General features: G+C 39.8%; 1 protein-coding gene across 6 annotated transcripts in view; it reads right to left on the reverse strand.

Annotated features, from left to right (window-relative positions):
- Positions 1–21,039, reverse strand: part of ptpn11b (protein tyrosine phosphatase non-receptor type 11b) — a 57,328-nt gene that overhangs the window by 27,774 nt on the left and 8,515 nt on the right. For 4 of the 6 annotated variants that reach the window (XM_085781250.1, XM_085781251.1, XM_085781249.1 and 1 more), the window contains exon 2: positions 13,438–13,560. In XM_085781250.1, the coding sequence (XP_085637376.1) occupies positions 13,438–13,560 (123 nt within the window). Of the gene's footprint in view, positions 1–13,437; positions 13,561–20,336; positions 20,464–21,039 lie in introns of those variants that run through there. The other 2 variants (XM_085781253.1, XM_085781252.1) reach the window with 1 other exon arrangement.

The raw sequence follows: 21,039 nt of genomic DNA on the forward strand, positions 1-21,039 counted from the left end.
GTTTTACCATAATATTACTGAAAATGTGACTTTTAATTATTTTTAGAGAAATTGCCAAGAGGGGACTTGGATCTCTGAGCGACATTTACCTATCAAAGAGTGGACCTCCACATACTGCAGTGGAGCTGTCTGCACCCATTCATTCACCTAACGGCCCATTCATTCACCTAATGAGTCTTTGTTTACAACAATGACTTTCTCAGTTTCTTTCAAAAATGGATAATATAACTTTAGAGTTATCATTACTTATTTTAAAGTCTCTGTAGTACAAATTGTATATAAATATATAATCATGGCCACATTTGAGAGTGAATATTTTTTATTGAATTGCATGCAGTTCAGAAGTAACATGGCTGCATGCACTAATATCAAGTTCTGCAGTATAAGCAACAACATTTACTTTAAACCGGCTTTAATATAGATTAATTCTTTTTTCTTAACAAAGATAATTTGCTCGTCCGTCTTTACTCATCCATAAATGTGTTGCCTCTGTCATTCTTAGCAGTCCAAGAGGGGATCTACTATCATCTCAATTTTAAATAGTCAAAATGCTCTAGACATTTGGTTTCAACCAATTAATAGGAAATAGGAATGCATTTTATTTATTGTTTTGCATTGCAGAAAAAAGGTCCACACTTGGTTTATATGGAATGACAGGGGTCCAGTGTTGGTTGGTGCATAATGACACAGGTTCCCACTTAGTTAGCATGGAGTGACATACACACTCCATCATGTATGAATATGAAAGAAATAAGCAAAAGTGATCATTCTTAAGATATTTTTTTTCATCAAAACTTAACACAAACATTTCTAATAAAGTAGCACCAATAATGTTTTCATTATTTTTAAATGTAGGTTGTACTACTGCAACACACATATCTACAGTCTATTAATTTTTCCCCTACAAGAGTTTTACACTCCTTGACTGCATTTTTGTTATAGGAAAAAATATTTGAATTAAAACTAAGGGTTTTAGGCCATTTTAATGTACTTGCATCATGAATCTGTATTTATGAGGATGTATTTTATTTACTGTTTTACATTACAGAAAAAGGTCCACACTTGGTTTATATGGAATGACAGAGGTCCACTGTTGGTTGGTACGGAGTGACACACACACTCCAGCATGGGTGGATAAGCAGAAATGAGATACATTGCTAAGTTTTAAGATACATTTTTAATCTAAATTTAATACAAACATTTGTAACTATTAATACACACAACACACACACACAAACACATGCAAACACACATTTTTAAACTAAAGTAGCACTGGTGAAGTTGTCATTGTAGTTTTTTTAAAACATGGAATGTACTGTGAAAACTCAATGGCAACCTATCAAGATACTTAAGGGAATATTTCAGTTATTGACATTTATGGCTCAACAATAAAACACATATGGGAAAATAAAGGAGGCGCTGGGGGGTCATCAGTTTGTCTGAGATACAAGGGATAAGTCTTCTAGAGGATGGATTAACCTCACTAAGTAATATGATATACCACTGCAACACACCTTTCTACAGTCTGTCAAGTTTTTGACTTACTGAAGTTTCATACTCCTTGACTGCATTGTTGTCATGGGAAAACTACTTTAAATAACTAAACTCAGGATTCAACATGGTCTGATGGCCCAGAGCCACAAAGTGTTATTCTGTAGTCACCTAATGTCCCATATAGATGAAGCTCTGTGGTGGCCACCTATTGTCACTCTTCTACTTTTTAACAGCACATGGTTTCAATCAATTTTAATGTACTTGCATTCTAAATATATATTAATAGGGATGCATTTTACTTATTGTTTTGCATTGCAGAAAAAAAAGGTCCACACTTGGTTATATGGAATGACAGGGGTCCACTGTTGGTTGGTGCATAATGACACAGGTTCCCACTTAGTTAGCATGGAGTGACATACACACTCCATCATGTATGAATATGAAAGAAATAAGCAAAAGTGATCATTCTTAAGATATTTTTTTTTCATCAAAACTTAACACAAACATTTCTAATAAAGTAGCACCAATAATGTTTTCATTATTTTTAAATGTAGGTTGTACTACTGCAACACACATATCTACAGTCTATTAATTTTTCCCCTACAAGAGTTTTACACTCCTTGACTGCATTTTTGTTATAGGAAAAAATATTTGAATTAAAACTAAGGGTTTTAGGTCATTTTAATGTACTTGCATCATGAATCTGTATTTATGAGGATGTATTTTATTTACTGTTTTACATTACAGAAAAAGGTCCACACTTGGTTTATATGGAATGACAGAGGTCCACTGTTGGTTGGTACGGAGTGACACACACACTCCAGCAAGGGTGGATAAGCAGAAATGAGATAAATTGCTAAGTTTTAAGATACATTTTTAATCTAAATTTAATACAAACATTTGTAACTATTAATACACACAACACACACACACAAACACATGCAAACACACATATTTAAACTAAAGTAGCACTGGTGAAGTTTGTCATTGTAGTTTTTTTAAAACATGGAATGTACTGTGAAAACTCAATGGCAACCTATCAAGATACTTAAGGGAATATTTCAGTTATTGACATTTATGGCTCAACAATAAAACATGTATGGGAAAATAAAGGAGGCGCTGGGGGGTCATCAGTTTGTCTGAGATACAAGGGATAAGTCTTCTAGAGGATGGATTAACCTCACTAAGTAATATGATATACCACTGCAACACACCTTTCTACAGTCTGTCAAGTTTTTGACTTACTGAAGTTTCATACTCCTTGACTGCATTGTTGTCATGGGAAAACTACTTTAAATAACTAAACTCAGGATTCAACATGGTCTGATGGCCCAGAGCCACAAAGTGTTATTCTGTAGTCACCTAATGTCCCATGTAGATGAAGCTCTGTGGTGGCCACCTATTGTCACTCTTCTACTTTTTAACAGCACATGGTTTCAATCAATTTTAATGTACTTGCATTCTAAATATATATTAATAGGGATGCATTTTACTTATTGTTTTGCATTGCAAGAAAAAAAGGTCCACACTTGGTTTATATGGAATGACAGGGGTCCACTGTTGGTTGGTGCATAATGATACAAGTGCCCACTTAGTTAGCATGGAGTGAAATACACACTCCATCATGTATGAATAAGAAAGAAATAAGCAAAAGTGATCATCCGTAAGAGAAATCTTTCATCACAGCTCCACGTTACACTTGTTCCAGGCTCTGCCCGTTGTTTTTCTCTAGAAAGAGAAACTTTTTCCAACTTTTTTATCTCCGTAGCGATCGCACTCGTCTTCTCCTTCTTCTTCACTTCTTGCTCTGATCTACAGCCTCATTCGTTCTACACATCCCAGAAGCCCCAAAATTACTCACAGTGTGGGCGACAGCGTCCCCATTTACCAGCCGCAGAAAACTGCGTTTGACATATATGTATGTCAATGGCACTCAATGAGTTAAGTGGGAGGTACACAATAAATCTAATTCTAATCAAATTTATTTTGAAAACAAATAGTAGACTGGCAATCTGATTCAGTGATTAATTTGTTACACATTTGGGTTGCTTCCTAATGATTTTTTGACGTTTTAGTACCCAGCCAAACACAAGTGTGTATATTCCTTACTATCTACAGTATGTATGTGCCTTGTAGGCACTTTACTTGCAAGTGTGTATGCAGTGTTTTATAAATCTGAATATTTTTTGTCACATCACATCTACCCCGACACTTTAGAGCGCTTCTGTCTCGACGCCGTGTTTGCCTTCGTTCTGACCTGAAAACAGCATGTGTTGTTTGGGTTAGAAACATGCACATTTGCAAAGGAAAAAAAGCTAAATTGATTAGCGGAATCATTAAGCATGCACACACACAATCCCAAGGAAATGATCACGTGGGAACCAGTTCTGAAGAGGAACGGGTTCTCAGTTCCCACCCATAGACTTCAGTCTATGATGTGGACACAAAAGCATTCCTCTACATTGAAGTAGTGAAGTCATCAACACTCATGTATTTCACAGATCCTAAATCCTGGTACACACATAGAGATTCTCTAAATTTCAACCAATTTTTTTTATCTGTGAAAGACCCCACACATGAAGATAAAAAATCTGTGATTGAACAGTTTTGATCGTATTGTGTGTGGTGTGCTGTGATATTCCAAACACAGCTCACCACACACATTAAGACCCTCCGGTCAGAAAACTCAGAAAGAGATCAGTATCGTTGTAGCTACTCTTTCGGGTCTATTTCCGGAATGGACAATGAGAGCGATGTAATTTTTTTTTAATGAAAGCGGGACACTTCAGCCTTTACAACGATCCCGTCTGTGTGTGTCTGTGTGTCTGTGGCTTCGGACGCCGAGCAGTCAAGCGGCTGTGAGCGGCGGTCACATGATCGCTTAAACATGGCTGCTCTATTGCTGGCTGTTGCCGGCTATGATCGCTACCGTCTTTGATATCGGCTATCAGGAAACCTCCTGTGTATGCGTGAATGTCTGTGTGAACCTCATGTAATGCCAGGGCTGCACCGTGGCGCTCTGTGGGATTGCCGGTGTTGTGTCGAGAAGTGGCTTGCCGCGAGCAGCATGCAGAGCTTGGCAAGCAGGCACTTCTCAGCACAACACCAGCTTTCCACACACAAGATGACTTTTGATTTGTAAATATTGAACATGTTTAATATTTACGATTATCGGCGTCAAACGTTTTCCGAGGCGATTGTTGTGAGAATTTTGACTCTTAACACACCACAAACTACAAGAGAATCTCATGAAATAATCTTAAAACCTTAGGATAATCGGCCGATTTTTGTCTTTGGTCGGAAGGGGGAAAATCGGGGCAAAATCAGCCCGATTATCTTTATGTGTGTGGTAGGCTTAACTCTACCTCCACTCTCCACTCTAAATGTGGAACTGGCTTCTGAGAAGTGAGTGAAGTGAGTGAGGGCTTTAAATCTGTGCCAGACGACTTGTGTCAGTCCTTGACTGTCGGCAGTGTGGGGGATGGTTTCTTGTAGCTGACGATGGTCGTTAGCAACTCTGAAGGGCAACCTGGAAAAGACTAACATCCTTCAGCCAAGATCTTATATCCAAATCAGACTAGCAGACAATGGAATTCCCCAGTCCTAGGTTGGCCATGTGCTACACACCTATGGACTTCTGTGACAACTGTAAAGAGTGGGTGTCCCAGCAATAATCCACCCTGTCAAGTCTTTGATGAGTTTTGTAAAGGTGTGTGATGCCTTGTGATCAGTATAATATTTTGTCAGCCTTTATATGATCTACCATTGTGTGCCAGTAGAAATGTTGTCTGAAATTAGGATTAATCAGATTGCCAGAGATACAGGGGATAAATCAGCTATAGTGGATGGAATAACTCCAAAATACCCACTGTTGAACTACTGCAACACACATTTTTACTTACCAAACTGTTAGCTCTACTGGAGTTCATGTATACCTGTCTGAATATTTTTGGTCCACAACAAAAATGAAAACTAAACCTAAATTTGTGTTTTTTTCTGTATATTACACACTGTATCACATCGTCATACACATCTATAGCCTAGATGAAATTGGTGTATAAATTGAAACCTAATTTAAAGTTGTCAAAAGGTACAGGATTGGCACAGGATCAGAGAGTTTATATTGAGTGGGAAGTACACAATAAAAGCTGTATTCAGTTCACACTGGTGCTCAGCAGAAATGGGTCTGATTGCTTTCAGGATGTGTGGATTGTACATTAAACAATCCCATATTACCTTATTCATAGCATCTGAAGTGGATTATAAACAAATTCAATTAATTGTGTTCAGAAGATGGTTATCTAATTAATGTATATTTTTAAGTAATTCATTTCTTATCTATTTTGGTTGTTTCCTAATGATTTTCTTTCGTTTCAGTACCCAGCTAAACACAAGTGTGTATAGTCCTTATTATCTAGGTATAACCTTGTGCATGTTGTAGTAAGCAATGTGACTTCATTACATTACACACAGTTTTCTAAGTCGAGTTGAACATTTTTAATGGGGTTTCAGTCTATGATGTGGGCACAAAACATTCCTCTACATTGAAGTAGTTAAGTCGCCAGCACTCATGTATTTCTCAGATCCTAAACTTTAAGATAGAGTTGTTGAACTGGGATCTGAGAAGTGAGTGAATGGAGTGAGAGCGGAGTGAGAGCCAGATGACCTGTGTCAGTCCTTGAGTGTGGGCAGTGTGGGGGATGGTTTGTCGTCGCTGACGATGGTCGTTAAGCTTTTTCAGGTTGGGCTTCAGAGTTTCTACCTTCTTTCAGCCAATATCTTTATCCAAATCAGACCGACTGAGACACAGGTATTCCCAGGTCTTAGGTTGGCCATGTGCTACCTACGCACCTATGGCCTTTGGTGACTCAACTTCTGTGGCAACTGTAAAGAGTGGGTGTACCAGCAATATTCCATTTTGTCTAAAGAATTGTCAGTTCTTTAATGAGTTTTGTGAAGGTGTGTTATAATATTCTGTGACAGGGCCTTTATATGAGCCACCAGAGTTCAAACTTAACTTTTTTGCTCACTGGCCAACTGGCTAGTGAGCTTTAAAAATCTACTGGCCAGAAAGATTTTTTACTGGCCAAAAATTATGTATACGGTAGCTGTTTTGTATATTTTTCATTGTGTTGAACTGTTATAATACACTCATAAGCATTTTTAACACATATCATAGCTATTAGCATATTTTTGTGTGGAATAAAGGAGTCAAGTTTGCCTTTTTTCCCTAAAAGGTTTATTTTAGAGATGCACATGGTTAACCGTTTAACCATTAACCTATAACAAGAACTTGACCGAATAATACTATCAGTTATTTATATATATTTATTTATTAGCTCCTTATGTCGTCAACTCATGGGGGCGTGTCGACATGTGCAGACTTCCACTGCCTTCAGTCATATTATTTAGTAGCTAAAAGTTTCACAGGAGGACTGACACTGTGCACCATGAAGGAAGATCAGACAATAAATGTAGCTACACGGACATAGATGTGCATCACCTGTAATAACGGCGCTGCAATAAAAAAAGACGTGGCAGCTCTCCTGCAGGTCCACAGAGGAGCTGTCAGAGGAGCTCTGCTGCTCCTCTCTCTTCAGTCTGGTGTTTGGCTGCACTTTCAATAAGAAAAGTTCCATATGAGCGCGATCAGCAGAGACAGAGCACAATGGATGTGGCATTGATCAGATATCGCAGCGGCAGCGCACATGTTTATTTAACGGCAAAAAAATAAATAAATAAATTGGAGCGATGTTTTTTTTGCCGTTAAATAAACATGTGCGCTGCGATATCTGATCAATGCCACATCCATTGTGCTCTGTCTCTGCTGATCGCGCTCATATGGAACTTTTCTTATTGAAAGTGCAGCCAAACACCAGACTGAAGAGAGAGGAATACACACGTGCGCCGCGAGCGTTGTAATCGGTCACAAATCATTGCTATACGGCATGTTGTGAGCTTTAAGATCTGCACGACACCGGCTCACAACCCAAGCGTCACAGCCGGGTCGGGAGGAACAGTAACAACAACGAAGTAGTTTTTTTTTTTAACTCGCCAGAGTGGCCAGTCAGCCGGCTTCCTTTACTCGCCAAAGTATCAAAGTTAGTCGCCACTGGCGACTGGCGACCGCTAATTTTGAACCCTGTGAGCCACCATTGTCTGCTAGTAGTAATGCTGTCTGAGAACAATTAACATGGAATAAGAAATTAGGATTCATCAGATTGTCATGGATACAGGGAATATGTCAGTGTGTGGACGGAATAACCCCAAAAAGCCCCCTGTTAAACTACTCATTAAAAGGTATTTAGAAAATCAAGGGAAACAAAGGAACGCATAAATATAAAAACACATGCAAAGCCTTACAAAGGCTTGTAAAGGACAATTAGGACACAGCAAGAACTATATTCCTCAGACACGGTCCACACCACTGTCAACTTTTTTTATTTGTGTTGCAGCAGTTCAACATTGAGCTATTTGGGGTTATTCCATCCACACAATGCCTTATCCCTTGTATCTCTGACAATCTGATGAATCCTAATTTCTTGTGCCATGTTAAGTAAGCTGTTGTTCCCAGACAACATTTCTGGCAGAGAATGGTAGCTCATAAAAATGCTCTGTGACTCTATATTGCATTTACCCATGTCTCAGTCAGTCTGATTTGAATGTAAGTAAGTGGAGTGAAATGCACACTCCATCATGTATGAATAAGAAAGAAATAAGCAAAAGTGATCATCCTTAAGAGAAATTTTTCATCAAAACTTAACACAAACATTTCTAATAAAGTAGCTCAGATAAATACAGTGGGGCCAGGCCGTTAAGTGCTTTAAAAAGTTATATGTTAAGAACAGGAGTAATGTGCTCACGTCTATTAGTGTTAGTTAAAAGACGGGCAGCAGCGTTTGGGACAAGTTGGAGGCGACTGAGTGAAGACTGGGAGACGCCAACATAAAGTGCATTGCAATAGTCCAATCTAGAACTGATTACTGCAACGCATGGATGGCTTTCTCGAGGTCGTGACAGTTTAAAAACATTTTGACTGTGTGAATGTGTGTGGCAATAGTTTAACATAGGGATCCTCTCAATGAATTATCCCTTGTATCTCTGACAAACTGATGATCCCCCATTCCCTCTGTATTTTCCCATATCAAATTGTCGTATATCAGTACCTCTTTGATGGTTTACTTGTACATAATATCATCGTAGGTTGCCATTGAGTTTTCACAGTACCCCCACATAAAAAAACACAACATTACCGTTGCTACTTCATTATAAATGTTTGTATTAAGTTTTGATGAAAGTTTTGAGCTTTTGAGGTTAAAAACAAAACTACAATTACAACTTTACCAGTGCTACTTAAGTTGAAACATGTGTGTTTGCATGTGTTTGTGTTATGTGTATTAATAGTTACAAATGTTTGTATTAAATTTAGATTTAAAATGTATCTTAAAACTTAGCAATTTCTCTCATTTCTGCTTATCCACCCATGCTGGAGTGTGTGTGTCACTCCGCACCAACCAACAGTGGACCCATGTCATTCCATATAAACCAAGTGTGGACCTTTTTCTGTAATGTAAAACAGTAAATAAAATACATCCTTATAAATACAGATTCATGATGCAAGTACATTAAAATGACTTAAAACCCTGAGTTTTAATTCAAATATTTTTCCTATAACAAAAATGCAGTCAAGGAGTATAAAACTCTTGTAGGGGAAAAATTAATAGACTGTAGATATGTGTGTTGCAGTAGTAGGCTACACCCTACATTTAAAAATAATGAAAACATTATTGGTGCTACTTTATTAGAAATGTTTGTGTTAAGTTTTGATGAAAAATTTCTCTTACGGATGATCACTTTTGCTTATTTCTTTCTTATTCATACATGATGGAGTGTGTATTTCACTCCATGCTAACTAAGTGGGAACTTGTATCATTATGCACCAACCAACAGTGGACCCCTGTCATTCCATATAAACCAAGTGTGGGACCTTTTTCTACAACGTAAATCAACGAATAATTCCTATACAGATTTATGACGCAAATACATTAAAATTAATTGAAATCACATGCATTTAAAAAGTAAAAGTCTGACCATAGGTGGCCCCAACAGGGCTTCATTTATATGAGATGTACGTGGCCAAAAAGTAACTTTTTGTGGCTCTGAGCCATCAGGCCATGTCAAACTGTGAGTAGTTTAAGTATTTTCCCGTGACAACAATGCAGTTAAGTAGTATAAAACACCAGTACAGTGAAAAATTAATAGACTGTAGAAATGTGTCTGGCAATAGTTTAACATAGGGACTTTGTGAGATTCATCCTCTCAATGAATTATCCCTTGTATCTCTGACAAACTGATGATCTCCCAAACCCTCTGTATTTTCCCCAAAGATAACAAATTGCCGTGCCAATACTTTAATATCAGTTACTCTTTGATGGTTTATTTCTACATAATATATCATCATAGGTTGCCATTGAGTTTTCTGTAAATAAAATACATCCTTATGAATACAGATTTATGATGCAAGTACATTAAGATTACCCTAAATCCTAAAACCCTCTATTAAAAAATGAATAGACTGTAGAAATGTGTGTTGCAGTAGTACACCCTACATTTAAAAAATAATTACAACATTATTGGTGCTACTTTATTAGAAATGTTTGTTTTAAGTTTTGATGAAAGTTTTCTCTTAAAAACTATCACTTTTGCTTATTTCTTTCTTATTCATACATGATGGAGTGTGTATGTCACTCCATGCTAACTAAGTGGGATCGTGTGTCATTATGCATCAACCAACAGTGGACCCCTGTCATTCCATATAAACCAAGTGTGGACCTTTTTCTGCAATGTAAGTCAACTAATAATTCCTATACAGATTGAGAACACATGTATATTGTATAATTGAAACCCTGTGCTTAAAAAAACTGGACAAGCAACAATAGCAAGGTCAATTATTTTTAATGTTTAATCAGAATTCAACAGAAATGATCTAAATGACCATTTTATCTCAAATTTTGTCATGGGTGATCAATTTTTTTCGATATTTTAAAATTTCTATTATACCTAATACAGTGTTGAGTTTAAACTTAAGACATCCATGAAACTGGGACCTTCATATTTTGTTACGAAGAATAACAAATTATGTTTCAAGGTACTGGTTTGTTCACTAAGGAGCCTGTTTGATAGCCTCTCTACAGTCTGAAAGGCTGCCGGGGCTGCAAGTCGTTCACACTATGGAGGAGTGTAAGAAACGACGTGTGTGAATGAGTCGTTAAAATCCCTGCTCCAGCCTGCCGGGGCACTGCTGAATATGGTATTTTACACACACACACACTCAGGTCCCCTCTTGGCTAAAGTTGAAAAAATTAACCAGAAGGTTTTTCACATGATTTTAAGTTGATTTAAAGCATGTCCAACAGGGGACCTAAAAAAAGTCCCCTGTTGGCTGCTTGGTCCCCTGTTGGTGAATGTGTAACGACGCCGATGTCCCCTCTTAGATAGGAACAACAGTGCACACACACACACACACACACACACACACACACACACACACACACACACACACACACACACACACACACACACACACACACACACACACACACACAACACACACACACACACACACACACACACACACACACACACACACACACACACACACACACACACACACACACACACACACACACACACACACACTCCCTGCCCATGTCACCATGCCAGCTTGGCACAGAGTAACAAATGTGTTTGGACTTTCTTCCAGGCACTTGGGTGACTGATGCATCTCTTAAAAGCTTCCGTTGCCAGGGAAGAGCTGCTCCTCAAACTCCCCCTTCTGTATTTGTTTCCTGCTCTCCTTCCCTGTAATCACTGCAGCATGTTGTGCCGAGTCCTTCTTACCAGCAAGCTGTACATTTTCTGCAACACACCAGGGCTTCTCAATTAAAGAGATTAAGAGAAATGAGTCCCCCTCCCCCCCGCCCTTTTTTTTTTATTACTACAGTATATTACTACACTCAGTCCGGGTTTTTGGGCTCACTTCAGCTCCATCCTGCTGACCACATCAGAACGTTACCAAATCGCACATTCCTGATGTGTTATCTAACATGTTCCTAGAAACACTCACACAAAACAACTTCTGTGCCATCTATTCACCCGCAGACAAAATGTTACGTCACATGCAGACCCACGGGCAGCAGTCTCTGAGACTCTGAAGATCTCGGCTGCTCCTCAAAGGTGAACTTGCCTCTTTAGCCAAACTGACACAGTCTCAGCTCATTTATTAAAAACTGAGTGCCGGTCACAGAATTATTTTAGCTCAGATGTCGAGCGTCTGACCTTTGCACGCTTTAGTTTTGTTTGTGCTTGGTCATCCAGGCATTTTGACTGTTCATGAACAAAGTGCCAAAATGTAAATGTAAATGTCACAATGGTCAGATTGAATGTCAGATAATATAAACTATACCATGGTAAAGAAGCTGGAAGGCTAGTGTGACCATTTACATTTTAATTATCACTTCTGTGTAGCATCATTATCTGGTTAACAAAGCGAGTGTTCCTTTCATTTGTCACACAGACATGTTGGACATGCTATTTTTAAAATTTTATTATTATAGTATTTGACAAGAGATGTTCAATGATTTTACTTTCTGAACATGATAATCACATTTTAACAAAACTGCAGTAGTATTGATCATTTTGATAAAAACATTTTGGTTCTTTGAGACTGAGGGAACTTTCTTACAGTTTTAAGCACAATTTTCCTAATTTGGCCGAAAAGTAAGAACCAGGAATGATTGTAGTGGGATTCTGTTTGGAGGAACCTTTTTAGCCGAACGCACAAGTGATACAATGATTGGTTGAACATTTTTAAAGAACCTGTGTACTGTAGTCACACAGACGGCAGCTCATATCTTGGGACAAAAACATGGACAAATGGAGCGACAGTGAGTCACGTTTCCTTTCTGACATCAGTCCCATGACAACAAACACACACACAGCCCTAACCATGGCGTCCTCCATCTGACTGTTGTCATAGAAATGGTTGGTGTTTACGTCCCCCTCGGTGTTCATACTGCTGGCGTAAATTTAAACAGAGAAAAGTCCTTAAAGAGTAACTATGTTGGGGTGGCGTTTAGCTCACTTGGTAGAGCTGCTGCCCCATGTTGAGGCTACAGTCCTCACTGCAGGCGGCCCCGGTTCGAATGCCAGATACGGCAGCCCTTTCCTGCATGTCATTCCTCCTCTCTGACTCCCCATTTCCTGTCTCTGTCTCAACTGTGCTATCGAATAAAGGCAATAAAAAGCCCAAAAAATATACTTTAAAAAAGTGGAACTATGCAAAATTTTTAGCTTAACTATGCTACATTTTTACCTGAATTAAACAGCCTTGGACTAATTGTGATTGTTAAATAAATGACTTGTAACTTGTTACAGGGAGAACGGAGGTTCTCTGCCTTCCACCTAGCGTCTCTTGGCTGAAAACCAACTTTGCAAGCTCTTGTCTCGGCGGCACCGCGACACAAACGCGCCCCCGTAAACCGTAATCTCTTGTTTATGACAGATAAGACTCCACAGTTATACATGCTGTAACATGGTATATAATGTTATGTACCGCTCTATTGATTGCTTTCTCACAGGCTTTGTTGTAAACAAATGCACATGGCCAGGAGGAGGGTTAGAAAAAGAGCAGAACAGGGTCAGGACTTGCATAGTTCCCCTTTAAAGCTGAGACACTACCCTCCAGTGGGCAGCTCCTCTCAGAGGAACTAATGACTCATCCCATCTCGGTTCTCTAATCACCTCTCAAAACAGCTACGCCTGCCCCTCTGTACTGGCTGAACTTCGAAGCTGAGGTTAAATATCAGAGCTAATGGTGAAAAGTATTTGAAAGGATGGGAAGGGGAGGGGGAGGGGGAGGGGGTGCAGATGGGACCAACCTACCTGACTGAGAGGGTAAAATCCCCCGGGTTGCTCTTGCTGGGCCGGGCCAAGAAACTGCCGTGGACACCCCGGGTCAACAGGAGCTGCTCTGCCTCGATTCCGGTGATGTTGGGGTGGAACCACCTGAAAATCGGGGGACAAAGGAGCAACCTGTTACGCATCCAAATGAACCATGTGTGTTTATGTTTATGCAGATTGTAAACATGTCACACACTAACTTCCCAGCCTAAAGTTACACAGTAGGCAGGCACAGACAGGAAACAGCTCCTGAGTCAGAAACAGTAATCTGCCTTCCATAATCTTGCATTAAATGTTTCACAGAGTCCATTTTAGTCCTAAAGGTCAGTTTCTCAGTCCAGCTGAGAGTCAGCAGTGGTTTAGCTTTAACTACTCAGCTGCTCCACATTGCAGAAAGCTCTTCATATGTAGACCTGTAGGAGTGTTTTGACATATTTTGTAAGCAGTGCTCACAACAAATGAAATAAAATAAGAAATATAATTGCACTGGATATTTACTGAAGCTGCGGTTTCCACCACAAACCCTGCAACACATACTTCAAGATAAGGCATAATTTTATCTCATTGTGTTCATTTCCTCCATTGAATGTAGCTTAATTTAGTACGTGTTTAAGTTAATCATAAACCCTAAAAATAAGAATAATGAGAGAGAAAAACAGATGAAAGTATGCGAAGAATGAGACGTTTCAGTACGAGAAGGTGAAAAATAACCATTGATATGACAACGGTATAGCGTGATGCTGCATTGCCAGAATTAATATAACCTCCTTTAATACTCAGTTTACAGAAGAAACCATGCCATCCTCTGGTTACAGTTGAATAGAAATACTGATGCAGATCATTTTTGGGTTGAACAGATGCAGATACAAGTAATGGAGATCTCATCCCATTTGCATGACCACATACTGAATTGGGCTGACTGTGGCCGAACTTAAATTCATCCAAGAGACTTTTAAAAGACGCTAGTTTTGGGTGCTCGGTGGTTGAGTGGTTAGAGCACGTCCCATGTTGGCATATGCCTGAGGCGCTGATCGCCGGTTCAACTCCTGACCAAGCCAATCCTTTGCGCATGTCATTTCCCCAGTCTCTCTCACTGCTTTCCTGTCTCATTACACTTTATCAAAATGAAGGTGAAAAATGCCCCAAAAATATCTTCTAAAAGAAATGTCAATGGTAGCAGCTGCCAGCTGGTCTTAATTGAGAGGTCTGACAGAGGTTGCAGGTTTTAAATGGTTGTTTACATTGGCTGACTGATAAAAGGACATGAAAATGGTGTTAGACATTTATCCTTGGGCAGTGGTTGCACATTTACTCTTCATGCGATGCACGGACTGACAGTAACAAAGTCAATGTGAGGTCTATCCATGGACTCAAATGAGTGGGGATGCCTCTCATTATTTCAGAAAGGAGCTGATTACGGTTCAGCAGAATCAATACCAGAATCAGTTTCTGCTTAAAAATATAAATACTAAGCAGACATACAGTAGTTGCTACAGGAAGTGACTATAATTACAGAAAATTGCTTCCCATCACTTCATAGATGTTTTACTATAATATCTACATGCCTGATTACGGTAATGTCCGCGTACATACAGTGCTTCTTTCATTTACTTAGAATACAAAGAGAGGACACATTTTTGGTTGATGAATCAATGAACACGTGTTAACTGTGTGTCCTGTCCTGGTTTGAAAGGGAAGGACACTTAGGTTTATAGAACCGCAAAGCCAAAGCTAATAATTACATGTTACTTCCTCTGTTACACAACATTCTTAGCAAATATTTATCCCATCCACTTCTCAGGTTGACTGATTACAGTTTCTGGGTTGTGCACCCTGGTCCCTTACTGTCGTGCTTGACTTGTCTTAACCAAACCATGTGCTTTTATTCTACTTGTATATTTTTTATTAATGAAAAACACTGGCAAGACATTTAACCACCAGCACATACAGGGAGAAGCCCTGTGTTTAATGTGTGACCGGCTGCATTGGTCTTGACACAGTGAGTAGGTAGAGCAGTAATGTCCCAGTGAATGGCTGTATGTCAGCTGTGTGGATTTAGAGCTCATGTTTAAGCAGGGATCATTGGGTTAAACCTCCGTAACTACTGTGTGCCACTGCTGGCTAATCCAACGCACCATTAGCCTTCCAGGGCCCCATTCGTCTGCGAGGAAAGGAGGGCCTCGACTAAACAGATATGAAACTGCAAACGTAGAGGATATTAACTTGTATGAATTGCCTTGCTCTTACACAGGGACTTCTTAATTATAATGCATGAACACATTTGAGTCCATATTAGTATTTGTAGGTTATTAAACGCAGTGTATCTGAGGAGTAATCATGCAGCCACTTGAGGCTACAGGAGTAAGTGCATTTACAAGCAATTATTACTCAATGATGCTGCTTATCAACTGTAAAATAAATAAATAAATCTCACAATTTTCTGTTTTTCTGCTTTACTATATACTGTCTATAATAAATAAATGTTGTGTTTTTTGGATTGTTTGAGAGACAGCAACTCAAAAACAAAATCCTGTTTTACAGACTAATCAATTGATGATTTGATTTGAATTTATAGAGTACTTCTCTATATAATTTATCAAATTAATAATAGAGTAGAAAATTACACTAAATTTAAATTTACCGGTGTGTTCTTGACAGCAATTCAAACACCTCATTCTCCAAGAGAAACTTTCAACAACTCATTTTTGATGCACTGGCTTGAATGTCAATTGCTGCACAGACAATCTGCAATTTAGAGGCTTTCACCTTAATATATACCTTAATAGGCTAATTTATGTTTGTTTACTTCTTTTTCTGAGTAATTGCAATGAGTGAATAACTGCGAGATTGACAAATGAGATGAATAATTAGTCCCTTGATTATCCAAATACCATAAATAACCTTTAGTTGCAGCTCTTGACTTTGTCTCTGTAAAGATAAATGCTTGTAAATGTCAATGATTCAACATGGATGGGAAAAGAGACTTTTTTTTGACACTGACATATAGAACAAATGAGTAATGGAAATCATGCATTTCACGTCTTTAACTGTAGCCTTTCACCATCATCCCCGACACATTACAAAGGCTCATTATTGATTAATATAACCCAGCGGAGAGGAGGCTGCGGGCGACACAAGAGCGCCTTCATGAAGCTCATGCAGAGAAGATAGTATCTGAGAGCTTCAACAGTGGGCGAGCATTTAGCCGTTTCTGTTTTTGCACACTGTATGACACAAACCCATGACAGTAAGATAAAAATAAGACTCATGTGTCGGCTCAGCAGATCTTGTGTCACCTCAGCGAATACACACCAGAATACCATTGTGGTTTGAATCCCTGTGTGTTATGTGGCAAAATGCTTTCCATTAATTTCACCAATAACTCAAAAACATAAATCTAATCAGTGCGTAACAAGTATACCCAGGCCTGACATTCACATTGACGACCGCTGGAGTTTCTGTGGGTCACAGCAACTGCGATAAAATGAAGAGAGAGAACTAACTGGAGGTTTGAACTTGTTTCCTTTTTGCTGGAGCTGAATGTAAATGTCAGACGTGTACGTCTTTGGAGATGAAGTCACTGTCGCGATCTAGCATTCAGCAGATAAATTAAAGTGACACTGACTGCTTGTCAATCACAAAGCAGCCTGACCTGTTTTGACGATGACAGAGTGGAAACACGAGAGGAGTGAAAGCAGAGACAGGCAAGGAGAGAGACGGCCACTGCAGGAGAATCAGCAATGATGCTAAATGTGTGATAGGCTTCATACAGGAGAGAGTGGTGCATTAATGGCACCAACCCTCCTTGTTATTGTCATTCAGGACCCTCCATTATTGTAGCGTTCATCACAGGACTAATAAACATCCAGCTTTAACTAAAATATATTAATCTGCTGGATCCATGTGTTTTAGCTCCGTATCAGAAACAATCTCCATCCTGAATACACACCCATACCTGAGCAAACAGATACACTGAGCATGTGCAAGCAGGTGTAGGAGTAGTTGCAAAAAATAAAAAGTACTTCTGCAGAACAGCAAAGAGCTGCAGAATTTAATTGGACAAAAGCTGCTAGCAAAGACACAAGGTCAGTAACACTTCATTATTTATCATTCTTTATCCATGCTGCCATCACCACTTGAGGTCGGGGCAGGTCTCTTATCAGCAGGGATGGGTACAAGTCCTCATGTTGACATCATAATTAGGTAGGACTTCACTACTACCAGGTAAAATGATATCTGGAAATACTTTAAAGAAGACAACAAAATGCATTGCATAACTTATGGCAATCAACTTATAGAAATTAAAAGCTTGATGCTTAACCGCTCCCACTCAAAGGAGCAACCAGTAGAGACAGTGAACAGACAGTCCTGCGTCACATTATTTGCTAGCCCTGTTAGCACACGCTGTTGTAATGGACAAACAGTAGACTTGGTCATGGAGGACGTGACTAGAAACACAACATTTCTAGTTGGCACCATCTCCTTCATCATTTCCAAAGGTCTTATTTCCAAGGGTCTTTTTCAACCAGACACAGGGTGGCAGTGTTTTCAACGATCTCAGTTATCCATGTTTAAAAACCCAGGAGGTGAAAATAAATTTGAAATTTGAAACAAAAACCTATTGTATAGTCATAGTGGATACTCAGTCAAAAGGCATGGCTGAACCAGACAACCAACGGTCGACACCAGAACACCAGATCACTGAAGGGCAAAGCCAATCTGTTGAGCCCTCTCTCTGAACAAGCTAAGGGAGATACACTTTATAATAAATTGTACCTGTACAAGAGAATTAGTTATACTGTAAATACACATAAAAGCCAGGAGTGAACTGGACAAGGTTCCCTCCCTCTGACATGAGAAATATCTCTGGGAGTCCAGCGGGTGGGGGTGGAGGGGGGTAGGATGGTTGAGCTCGGGAAAGACCATTTGGAGACAAACAGGAAATGATTCAAAGGCACTGAGAGAGTGATAAATGTATTATCGGCAACACTCAAGTAAAAATACACCACTGACACGGCGCCTGTCGGAGAGAGAGAGACTTAAGGGACAGTATTGTCTCTGAAACGTCCAAACTGTAAATGGTTAATGTGCAGTTTGAAGATTTTTGTTTCTCATGTTTCTTACTGGTTTACCATCATGTATTTGACATGTTCAACTATCTCACAGGATCAAGATGTAAATCTGTTTGAGGAACTTGAGATTTTCATAGCTCTCAGACATTATATCCATATATTACCAATACTGTGTGTAGGACTGGATACCATTCATTTCACGTACTTCAAGTACCTCTGACACACTTTTCAAAACACACTTTCCTTTAATCCAAGATGGAGAAGGTATGACATGCTAAATGTTGTGTAGCAACAAGCAGCCTTGTATGGACAAAGTCTAAAACTGGTAAATCATTATGTAAATCAGAAACTGTCTAAGTTAAGAATTGCAGCCTGACTGATACTGATCTATAATTTGAGGCCAATATCAATATTTAGGAGTTAAAAAAAGATTCAGTTGCTGCTGCACAAACATAAAAAAAAAAAAAAACTTGGATGTGAATCTGTGTAAACTATTTCTACAAAATCCAGCAAAAATTACATCAATGTCATCATTCCTCAATTACTGTCAGTGATAAATAGACATACAAATATCAGAGTATGTGCTGGCTGCCAATACCTGATGTGAAGACTTTTTTGTGCCTTCAAACACTGCAGATGAACTGCAAACTGTCTGGGATGTTACCAATGTTGTTCCATTGGTTGATCCACAAGAGACACAAAGTGTTAGTGTTGTGGTCATTCAGTTTGAGAGACTTATGCAGAGGCTTTTCAACCTTTTTCCTAGTTCATAATTATTTATGCTTACATTCCAAGAGTTTACTGCAGTGCTGCACTAAGGCCATTTTGAATAATACAGTTTAACTTTCAATTCATAGTTTTTGAGGGATCACTGTTTATGTTAACAAGGGGAATATCCACAGATATTTTCCAATGTCACCGGCCCTAATAATTCAATGCAAATATGATCATTCCAAATGAAATTGCAGTCACAATATCTAGTGATCACCACACACTGTGTTGTTATCAACTGACATATTCACCCATAACCACACGTCAGATCAGTAGCTGGCGGTCTGTAATGCACAATGCAATAGGCACAATTTATAGAAGTTATTGTAGTCAAATCTGGTATTTCCCATATACATGTATTTTTTTTTTAGACGCTTATCATAGCTGTTGTCCTACAATAAAACCACCACATTTCTAGGTTACTGTACTGGGGGAGCCACTGACAGGTCATGGGTGTCAGCTGGTGGACAGATTACTTGTGGTACTGCTTTTAATCCTACACAGATTCATACAGAAAAATAATAACAGAGGGGCAAAAATGCCTTATGTCAGTAATCCAATCTAATCCCTCATCACAGTGCTGCTGTCCCTCGTCAAATTATCAAAACAATGGAGACGGGCTGCTGCCAGACACACACACACACACACTGCTTTAAACACACAACAGCAGCAGCAGCAGCACTGAACAACGATGCACCTCGTCAGGTTAGGACAGCTGAAGGCAGGAGAAACCTTCTCCTGCGTGTCTCGAGAGCTTCTTTAACAACTGAAGTGAACTCCTATAGCCTCCTGAAAAGCTCACCTTTACAGCAACACTCACACATCAGTGCACACACAAGTACAGAACAGTGCACACACACTTCTGCACAGCCGGGTATCCATATGCTCTCCCATATACACTTGTTCAGCTACAGCACTGGACTCTGTTTTCATATTTGGCAAATTACAGCAGAATTAAAGCCGTTATTTGTGCAGCTAATAGAAATGTGAGTGAGGGTGTAAATGGAGTGAAGATAAATGGGATCGTTTCTGCCCTACCTCACCATTCTGGTCGAAGCCTGCTACAGCCCCTTTTGCTTCAGCAGCCTCAGATCTCAGTAATCCAGCACTGGGCACTGTTACACAAGGGAGGGTGGGAAGGAGCGAGGGAGATATAGAGACGAAAGGGGGGAGGGAGGGTGGCGGTGGAGGGGGTTGCTTGTAAAAGTGTTACTGGGTTAGATAGAGTGAGACATAGACAGTGAGAGAGGTGGAGGGGGTGAGTGTTAGAGAGAGAGAGTGGGGCAGGAGGAGGGAGAGCGAGCGAGGGGGCGGAGGCCTTTTAATCTGGGATTTGGACGAGCGTGAGCAGGCCTGATACCAGCGCTCATCAGCGCTATCAGCCGTCCCCCCTTTTCCCTTCCCTTCCTTTAGACGCATGTGACAGGGACTGGCAGGCGCCCGCCCTCCTCCTTCCTCCTCCTCCTCCTCCTCCTCCTCCTCCTCCTCCTCCTCCTCCTCACCTTCTCCCTCCTACGTAGCCTAAGAGGTCAGCAGCTGTCTGGTGGCTGCGCTCCAAAAGCCACTCTGTGATCCTAAAGCTAACAGAGCTTTCACTGGCTGTAACACAAACCAGACCAGGCCAAGCCAGATCTGGGTGCCAGGTCTCTGAGAGCTACAAGGTCCCCGCTATCTTGTCGAAGGCTAAATGCAACAGCTGTGTTGCCCGTGCCTGGAGATTACACCTAATCGTGCGTGGCGT

The sequence above is a fragment of the Trachurus japonicus genome, chromosome 7, assembly GCF_045865225.1.
Source record: "Trachurus japonicus isolate A0001 chromosome 7, Traja_1.0".
NCBI classification, from domain to species: domain Eukaryota; kingdom Metazoa; phylum Chordata; class Actinopteri; order Carangiformes; family Carangidae; genus Trachurus; species Trachurus japonicus.